Source organism: Limulus polyphemus, unplaced genomic scaffold (assembly GCF_000517525.1).
Source record: "Limulus polyphemus unplaced genomic scaffold, Limulus_polyphemus-2.1.2 Scaffold6401, whole genome shotgun sequence".
Classification (NCBI taxonomy): Eukaryota; Metazoa; Arthropoda; class Merostomata; order Xiphosura; family Limulidae; genus Limulus; species Limulus polyphemus.
This window is the reverse complement of record NW_013672011.1, coordinates 37824-48454: the sequence shown is the minus strand read 5'-3', so window position 1 is coordinate 48454 and position 10631 is coordinate 37824. Positions and strand designations below refer to the sequence as shown.

General features: G+C 34.2%; 1 protein-coding gene across 1 annotated transcript in view; it reads right to left on the bottom strand.

Moving 5' to 3' along the window:
• Positions 1-6170: 6170 nt before the first annotated feature.
• LOC106473684 (F-BAR and double SH3 domains protein 2-like) overlaps positions 6171-10631 on the bottom strand; it is a gene marked incomplete at its 5' end in the record, with an annotated part of 39535 nt that continues 35074 nt past the window's right edge. Inside the window, one exon of the mRNA XM_013934363.2 lies at positions 6171-7931. Within this exon, the coding sequence (XP_013789817.1) occupies positions 7521-7931 (411 nt within the window). The remainder of the gene's footprint in view (positions 7932-10631) is intronic.

Below are 10631 nucleotides of genomic sequence, written 5' to 3'. Positions count from 1 at the left end.
AATTCGAAAGTGCAGCGTTTGAAGCTATGAAGCATCTAATAAAAAAATGTGTAAGATAGACCTCAATTCCGAAAGAGTTACTAGTAGGACCTGAGTCAAAACATGGTTGTAAGTTAAACCACAGTCGACAAATTGTTACGTTTTGTATCCAGCCAAGTAACTAATGGTACTTGTATTTAGAGCAAAGCTTCTGATGCTTATCTTATAATTTTGAACTACTGGTCAGAAAGAAGGCATCCAGTCAATATCACCCTTTTTAATACACATCATTCACGATAAGGGTTTGACTGTCACTCTTAAAATGTAACCACAGTTTAAAGTGCGGGAAATATTACCACTCCAAACACGGCTCGCCAGCTCATAAATTCAGAGACTTACCACAATAATGTGAAATGACACTCCTTCATCATAATTAATATTAACATTGGCATACACATACTCATATTAAAATTACACGCCTCTAAACCAGGTCTGTCCAATTGGTGGCCAGATTCAGTCGAGCCAAGAGCATTGGAAGGATACCTTAGTTAAATTTTAAGTTTGTAAAATGAAAAAATAAATCAATCCCTTACTTCACATTTTAGAAGGCAAAATACTATTCATTTGTTAGTGGCGTTATTTATTACGTATCTTTATAAGTACGGTGGACTAATATTGTGTGTTCCGGCATTCGAACGTACAATCTCGCCCTAGCAACGCTATTCATAACTTCTGCTAGTAATGATCGGTGAGGAACGTTAGGCAAAATCCTAAAACTGTTTAGATCATTTAGTGTTCTTAAATTCCGTTAGTTTTTGTGGATCACCTTGTACACTAGACAGAAAAGTTCTTAAGATAACCACTATGACAGAGAAAAATTTCAAATCACTGGTATGTCACATTTCTACTGTTGCACCAGCATCTTTGTAAATCCCGCTGATTTTAAGCTATATTGATGATAATATAACTATATTACTAGCTCTTGAAATCTTCCGTACTGTACTGAATGAAGTTTTGAAATCTTCTTTACACGTGCACATTATTCTTATCGTATACATATATATTATCATACACACGTTTATGAGGACTAGGAAAACATCAGTATTAACACTTATTGCTTTTTTTATCTTAATATACTTTTTCTAACACTAACTATGTATATTTATATATATATATATAACTGTATGACAAATATAAAAAATAAATAAAACGTAACTCCGTACAACTGATCTTCCAGTCAAATTATTACCAGTATTATACATGTCTATACTTAGTTATATCAGACTGCAAATTTCTGTGAACTTCGAGTGTTTTATTTTCAAATCTGGGGTTGGACAGCAAGCGTGAGAGAAGTAGAGCCTGCTTCCTCCTCTAGTAGCGTAAATCAATATATGATGCCTAAGCACGTTTGTGACGAGGATGAAAGGAAGTGGATAGACTGATAACGAGTCTACGTGTTAAAAGCGATTGTTTGGTTGACTGAGAAGGTGTTTTTGTACACGTGGAACGTGACACCACAAAATACACATGGTAAAATAACGCTACCTTCTTACCGGCGTCCAATATAATAAAGAACTACGTTTGGCTGTGAGTGAAAAGATTACTTGATCATAAGCTCCATGCAGTAAAGCACTTCGGTAATTACCGTTACTTATAAGCAATCATGTCAAAAAGGGTGAATATCACGGAGTTATCATGTAACACAAATAGTACTCCCCCATTATAAGCTATTATTTGTTGAATATTTTCTTGCATAAAGTCAGGTATAGAAAATCTGTTGTTTATTTCCATTCTCTTTGCAATGTAAACAAAACACATTCTTCCAAGGCCGCACCTCAACCAATCGAATTCGTAAGTTTACTGTGTCTAGGTTGGCTTTCGATTTGACACGGAAACACTATCTGTAAACAAAACACATTCTTCCAAGGCCGCACCTCAACCAATCGAATTCGTAAGTTTACTGTGTCTAGGTTGGCTTTCGATTTGAAACGGAAACGCTGTCTGTAAGCAAAACAATAAGACCAAAGTTGATTGTTTTTTATTCCAAATATGGCGTGTCTTTTTGCCTTTCGCGCGAGCAAACGTGTCACCTCAATGTTGGACAAGTATCTGATGCAGGACATTGGACAGTGTTCAATTATGAATTTAACTGAAAAGCAAGTGTTAAGCTTCAATATGATAGGACAGTGCTCTTTAATAGCGTTATTTGAATGACATACTTTAAATCATTGTATTTCTATCTTAATGTCCACAGTTTTGCGCGTGCGTTAGGGTTTGTTTATAATTAAGCACAAAGCTACACAATGGGCTATCTGTGTTCTGCCCACCACGGGTATCGAAGCCCGGATTCTAGCGTTGTAAGTCCGCAGACATACCGCTGTGCCACTGGGGGGCGCGTGCGTTAGGGAGAACAGTAGGATGTAGCATGCACTTTAAAGGCAATGTTACTTACTAACAGTACTTCTATTAAAAATGACAATAAACTTTTTTTTTGTGCGACGAGAAATGCATATCACTTTGGGTATTCACGAAAATAATATTTAAAAAAGTAATGGCACTAGTTTTCGGTATTAAATGTACTGTAGATTTTAACACGTGGTTCACAAAGGGTGGAAGGTGTTTAAAGTGGTGGGAATGGTAACACGCTACCCGTATTGTTTAGTTGTAATCCCCAATTTACAGATTTTTCATACTTTATAATATACGTGGAAGAACTGATATCTGGGATCCTGAGAAGTCTGTAAACTAAGAACAATGTTTTGTTCAAAGTGCGTTTCGTACAATACAATACAATGCTGCTAAATATTGTACGGAGGTAGGTTTTGTTTGTTTATTTGTTACACAATGGGCTATCTGTGCTGTGCCCACCACACGTATCGAAGCCCGATTTTCTTTGCATTAGGCCAGTAGATCTAACGCTTAACCATCGGGGGTACGGAGGTAGGTAGGGAATAAAAAAAATATACGTAATCACAATAAAAAGCATAATACAAACTATGAATAACTTAACTTTAATTATTATTTTTTCCAATATTGCTCTCAAGATTATTTACTAACTGTACTTCTTTCTGAAAGTGTTTATTTTGAATGACTAAAGACACCAAAACCGAAGTACTGTACATTAGCTTGGGCAGCATCATATAAAACATGGGCCACATTTTGTTGTCAGCTGTACATCAATAAAGTCAAACACATATGTACTAAATAAACTATTCATTTTACACTGCAAAATCAAGAAGTCAAAAATAAACTTGTAATAATGCACCTTATTAATCAATAAGTGAAATTTAACTATTACTTACGTACATTACAAACCAATTTTCAAACATAAACCATTATGTATCTTCTCAACCAATAAGTCAAACATAAAATATTATGTATCTTACCAAGCAATGTGTCAAACAGAAATTATTATGTATCTTACCAAGCAATGTGTCAAACAGAAATTATTATGCATCTTATCGACCAATAAGTCAAACATAAACTATTATGTATCTTATTAATCAATAAGACAAACATAAACTATTTGGTATCTTATCAACCAATAACCCAAACATAAACTATTAGATATCTTATCGACCAATAAGACAAACATAAACTATTTGGTATCTTATCAACCAATAACCCAAACATAAACTATTAGATATCTTATCAACCAATAAGCCAAACATAACCATTATGTATCTTATCAATCAATAAGACAAACATAAACTATTTGGTATCTTATGAACCAATAACCCAAACATAAACTATTGGGTATCTTATCAACCAATAGCCCAAGCATAACCTATTATGTATCTTATCAACCAATAAGCCAAACATAACCTATTATGTATCTTATTAACCAGTAAATCAAACAAAAACCATTATGTATCTTATCAACCAATAACACAAACATAAACCATTATATATCTTATCAACCAAAAAGACAAACATAAAACATGATGTATCTTATCAATAAAAAAATAAGAAACAATAAGCCATTATCTATCTTAACAACCAATAAGTCAAACATAAATTATCAGGTATCTTATCAACCAATAGCCCAAACATAACCTATTATGTATCTTATCAACCAATAACCCAAACATAACTTATTATGTATCTTATTAACCAGTAATTCAAACAAAAACCATTATGTATCTTATCAACCAATAAGCCAACCATAAACCATTATGTATCTTATTAATCAATAAGTCAAATAAACTCTTATGTACTTTATTAAGTCAAACGTAAATAATTAATTATTACACTGCATAAAACACGGAGTAAAAGTCACGTTTACGATAACTAGATACATGACAAAGCAATGTTCTTAAAAACCACCACGTGTCTAGTTTTTCATGTCAAAAAAAGAAGTTTGTATTAATATAACAAAAGTTACTCTAGCTCTGTACATCACGCAACTTTATATTTCAAAATAACCCAACATAATTTAACTGAAACATAAACTGAAAAATGTCATTTAACATGAAATAACTTCCATTTTAAAGTTTTGAGACGGCTTGACTGGGCAATGAAAATTCTTTATCATAAATGTACGACATTTCGACAAGATTTTGTCATCCTCGTTATCAAGTTTTACTTCCATTTATACTCAAAATAAGAAAGTACAGTTATTTAGTTATCATGACTAACATTTCGTAAGCAAAACGCGTATGTAAAGAAAACCCTTACCTTGCGACTGAAGCGCCCTCTATTCAAGTACTGCCTACACACACACGAGTGCAAACAGTATACTTAGGAGATATAATTAAATCCTTAAATTAAGGGATAACGTATTCTGTTTGGGTACAAGCTTATAATCTAAGTAGTATTCTATAAAATAAGGAATTAATTCAACTATATTCTCACGGTCCAACCGTAGATTTTAAGAACTATTAAACCTATTTTACAAGGATAGCAAAATTTTGGGAATATAAATAATCGCACTCTAAACTACTACTTTGTACCAAGGAAACAACTTTGGATTAGTTTGGTACTTTTAGCCTAATCTATATACAAAAACGCCTCCTCAAAAAAATTTTACTTTTTTGTAAAAAAAAAAATAATTTGGATAAGTTTAGTATTTTGAAATTAATCTATATTCACTCCTACCCCAAACAAAAAATATGTTTGATCTTTCTGCTAAAAAAGCTAGTTTGTATAAGTTTAATATTTTTTTAAATAATCTGTAAATATACACCACATCTACCTACCAAAAAAAAAAGGAGTCTGACTTTTCTACTAAAAAAAATACTTTAAAAACGTTTGGTACTTCTAAATTGTCTGTATAACAAACTATAAAGGAGCCTCACACACAGTTTTAATGTTGTTTTTTTTCCTTTTGTCTTACCCAATTGAGCAACTCAGATATCCACACAGTCCTGTTTTTTTTTGTCTCGCTCAGGTTGAGCTACTTAGGTATTCGTGCAGTTCTGATATATATATATATTTTTTATCTTACCCACATGAGCTACCCAGGTATTCACACTGTTCTGTTGTTGTTTCTTTTATTTTGTCTTACGCAGATGAGCTACTCAGGTATTCATACGGTCTGATGTTCTTTCACTTTATTTTACCCAGTTCAGCTTCTCAGGTATTCACACAGTTCTTTCATGTTATCTTACGTGAGTTGCTCAAGACTTGAAACGGTTCTGTTGTCTTTGTTAATTTCGTCTTACCCACTTGAGCTACTCAGGTATTCACACAATTCTGATTTTTAGTGTTGTCTTACCCACGTGAAATATTTAAGTATTCACACAGTTCTGATGTTTTTTTTATTTTTATTTTAACAACATGAGCTGCTTAGGTCTTGACACATTTCTTTTGTTTTTACAAATTTCATCTTACCCACGTGAGCTACTCAGGTATTCACACAGTTTGATGTTTTTAGTGTTGTCCTACCCACATGTGCTGGTTACCCACACATCGGTTTCGCATCTCGAAGAATGCTTTTTTGTGTTAAATAGAGATGTAATCCATCTTTTTTTTTCTTTTTTTGGTACTGATGAGCATCCAATAAAATGCAAAACTGGTATATAAGTGAATAACTCAAGTGGATAAAGCATAGAGTCTACACATATTTAAAGACGTCTACCACCTGATCCACGCACTTCTGTTGTCCAAACAGTCCACACATATTTAAAGACGTCTACCACCTGATCTACGCACTTCTTTATCCAAACAGTCTACACATATTTAAAGTTTGGATAACAGAAGTGCGTAGATCAGGTTGTAGACGTCTTTAAATATGTGTAGACTGTTTGGATAACAGAAGTGCGTAGATCAGGTTGTAGACTTCTTTAAATATGTGTAGACTGTTTGGATAACAGAAGTGCGTAGATCAGGTCGTAGACGTCTTCTTTATGTGCTTAAAAATGCTCTAGGACAGCGGTCTTGGAACCATTGGAGGTCCGCGTACTCCAGGTGTTTCGTGGAAAGAAGGTTGCATAATCACGGAAAGGAAACGGCAGCATAGTATATAGATCCCATGGTTGTTCGATGGGATTAAAAAAAAATCTGAGAACCAATGTGTTAAAAAGATTGAAGCATGCATACGTACGTGGTTTAACTAAATTGTCCACCAAACCACAAGGGGGAAAAATTGAAAACTCTTCTTCAATTACGGGTAAATTATACTTCTCTTGGTGAATATAAAACCTGCTTTTTTTCTATTTACAAAAATTCATTTCAAATCTATTAATTTACTTCGACTTACAGAAAAAAACAATTGTATGATCCTAAACTGCTCACAGAACTTACAAATGATTGCATATCAAGAAAACAATATGCATCCATACATAGTAATAAAATCAAATCCCGTTCTTCAATCGTGTACTGAAAAAACTCGATATAAACAATTGAAAACAGAAATAAAACTATCAACAAGCTCAACTATGTTCATCAAAACTAAACGAGGAACTCCCCTCTAGTTGGGGGGGGGGGGGCGAAATTACCAAAACTACTTCTTAAGATGTATTGGATGGTTTGAAAACTGACTTTGCGTTAACACTTCCATCTTTACCTATGACTGAAAGCAAAAAGACGAAAAGCCTAAGAAATGTTCCCAAAAACTACATGAGGAATTTCCTGTGACAGATGAAAACGACACTACTTAGAAATCGCCAATAACGTTCTTTAACGTATATTGGATGACCTGAAAATTGATCTTACGTGATGGAACAAAACGACTGAGAAATTACAAACAAAGATACTTGTTGGATGTCCTCAAAATAGATGTTATATCAACAAATGCATTTCAATCTGTGACTGAAAGAAATATAAAAAATTTAACAATATTCGCCAAAAAGTGGATCTCTTGGGACCAAAATGATTTGGACCTTAATTAAACAAGTCGTTCGTGTCGTGGCGCTCTTAGTAAGAGATTTGGGAATTACTTTCAAAAATGTGAAACTTATGAATAAACACTTAGTTGTAGAAGAGAACTAAACATATTGCTAGAATGAGTTCCTTGATGATATGTGAATCCAGATGTAACACACACACATATACAACAAACTATGAAACAAGAAAGGCTTATCATCTTTACATCCTTTCCACTAGTCTTTCTGAGTGTCTACCTTGGAAATATTTGCCGGTTCATCAGTGATTTCATTCTCTGCTCCTTTCTCAGGCACGATTTTCTCACCGCTGTGAGTAAGTTCAGTTTCTTTGGGACGAGAGTGTCCATTTTGTAAAATATTCTCGCTTTCATAATCTTGATTTTTTTTCCCCAAATCTTCGGAACTTTGATAAGTGAAAGCCGAGGAGTTGGTAAGGTCATCTAGGTCAACCGGAGGACTGTCTTCTTCTTTTCTGGAACATTGTGACTGGCCACTGTCCTGATCTTCTGTGGTTTCATCGTCACTCCCAACATCTTCAACAACGATGGTTGGCTGTTGGAAAACTTTCTCCAGTCCCTGCTTGTCTGATTCGGAAGATTTCTGACAACGTTCTTCGTTTTCTTTTACCTATATACATTTATAGGTACAAAAAAGTAAAACTTTTAAAGAATAACCTTAGGTATAAATGTCAGTTACGAACGTATGGGTTGGTAAGATTCGAGACACTTAAATAAAGCTCTAGACCAAATTTAAACAATTTTAATTTGATAATTTTCTACAAGAACATCAGAAGATTAGAGACTTTCAAAGAAAGCTTTGTTCAACTCAAGAAACTTTCTGGAACTGAACAGTTCAACTCAAGAAACTTTCTGGAACTGAACAGTTCAACCCTCCTGTCCTATTCTGTTAATCCCATTTATTTGTTACATTTCTAAAACTAATTTCGTGAACTGTTCACTTAGAATCCATTCTGACTTATCACTTAGGGCCGAGTGTGGCTTAGTGGTTAGGGTGCTCGGACTGCGAATCCATGGATAGGTACTTCGCGGTTCGTTGCCGCAAAACCACGCTTGCATTTTGGGGCCGTTGGTGCACTGTAAGCATAACGGTCAAATTGGACAAACAAGAGTAGTCGAAGAGTTGGCGATGGATGATGTTAACCTTTCTGTAGTTCAAAATGAGGGACGGTTATGCACAGCAAACTTGTAACTTCCCGTGCATGAATATTTGGTCTTTTCTTTCTTACTTAAGTTCAATAAATATATTATCTTAAACATTTTAAAGTTAAAGTCTTCTCAATTATACAAACAAACCGACATTGCGTACGAAATAAAAACAACAACAACTCACTTTCAGTTGTCCTTAGCCACCAAACTGAAACAATGTTTAAAAATAGGAAACACTCGGCTATGGAGTTTCAACATCTCATGCCATAATGTTGATATTATAAGCAAATTCTACTATAACAGTGATCTTCCTATAACGCTGACTTCGTGGATAGAGCATGTTCATTTACCTCGTGGCTGATTTAATTTTTATTGTTGTTTATTCTATGGTGCAGCTGCTATAAAATAAGCAGTAGTAAACGCAGGTTGACAATAAGAAAACGGTTTTGTTTTCAGCTTTATGGCTTCCATTGGATTGATTTCACATCCGTCCAACCGTTTGGGCATACACATGTGCCTTGGTGTGTAACTGGGATTCTTGTACTGTAATACGCAGATGTAACTACTTAGTATAAACTTGGGCACACCAACAATGAGATAAAACAAGTTGCTACTGAACAATCCGGAGAATGGGATCTTTTTTCTTTATACTTAACTAAACGAGGAAGAAAACAAAACTCCCTTCGTTTCAAAACATTCAAATACGGATGGAACAACTTGAAAAATGGTGATTAATGAGGCTGGGGGTCAAAGTTCAGGTCATAGTGAGTACTCTCTCTCTCTCTCTAGACGATTATCCGGAAGGTACCAATACACGGGAGGTAGATCGGCTTGTTAAAAGTGCATAGATGTCACATAAATCTATCATTTTAAATATAATTTTAAAGAAAATTTATGTAAGTTAAAAATGGGTTCATTTATATAAAGTTTTTTTTAAAAAAACCCGAAATCTAATCAGTTGCACCACTTGGGTATTACTGGCTTGTTTATATATCGTCCTCTACCGGTGGGTCCACATATTACATCATATTGAGAAATGTTATGTTTGCCTCTACTATAACACTCGATCTAAATAACTCATTTAAAAAAAACTGGATAAATTTACGTAGAGGACCCCCAGTAGTAGCTGAGTGGAGTTAACTACAATATCGACGGTGTTTATCTTAACAGTTTTGTGTGTGTATGTGATTCGTATAGTATTAGAGACTCTGTAACCAATATAAATGTGTTTAAAAAGTTGGATTATCATTGGTAATCCTAGGGTTAACAATTTACATAAATGGATATATCAGTAAACGTTCTTGACCTCAAGCGTATTTTTGCAATGAGTTCAAACAAAAATCTTGAAAACTGAACGAATGTTTATATTTATTTGTTTCAGATATTCACGCAAAACTACCTATAGATTATTTGGGTTAGCCGTCCCTAAATTTGGACTGATGGACTAGAGAGAAGGCAGATAGTCAACAGTACCCACCGTTAACTCTTGGACTATTTGAATTGGATAGTTGGATTTGACTGTCACTCTTATAACAGCCCACGGTTCCAATGTGCAAAAGACAATTTTACGGCAACGAGATGCGCATTAGGAACCTTCTTATTCATTGTCTGGCACGCAAAATCTCGGTCACGCCTGGTCTGTAATGCATGACTATGTAGATATCCGACATTTCCGTTCGTGTTTAAGTGCCAAATTTGTTCACCTGACTAATTTTAGAACAGACCTGTGACCATTATTATCAGTAGCATAGATTTATAAGCTTTTCACGCTAAGTGTTCTGTTAACAACTTTTATAGATATTTAAATATGAATGAAGAGAAAATATTTTGCTATAAACTTCTCATTGTGTGTTTTCTGAAAATCTAAACTAAAATCTAAACACTAAACTGATCACATAAAAAATCAGTCAATCAATTTATTGGTCATTACCAACTTGATGGGCAATACTAAGTTTGCGAAAACTATGAACAGAGGCTTATTATACAAAGAACGGCGTAATGTCTGAACAACTATTATATATTGAGATTTACATACAAATATATATACATTGCATGTCTGATCAGTTACTTTCCAATATATATACACTGCATGTCTGATCAGTTACTTTCCAATATATATACACTGCATGTCTGATCAGTTACTTTCCAATATATATACACT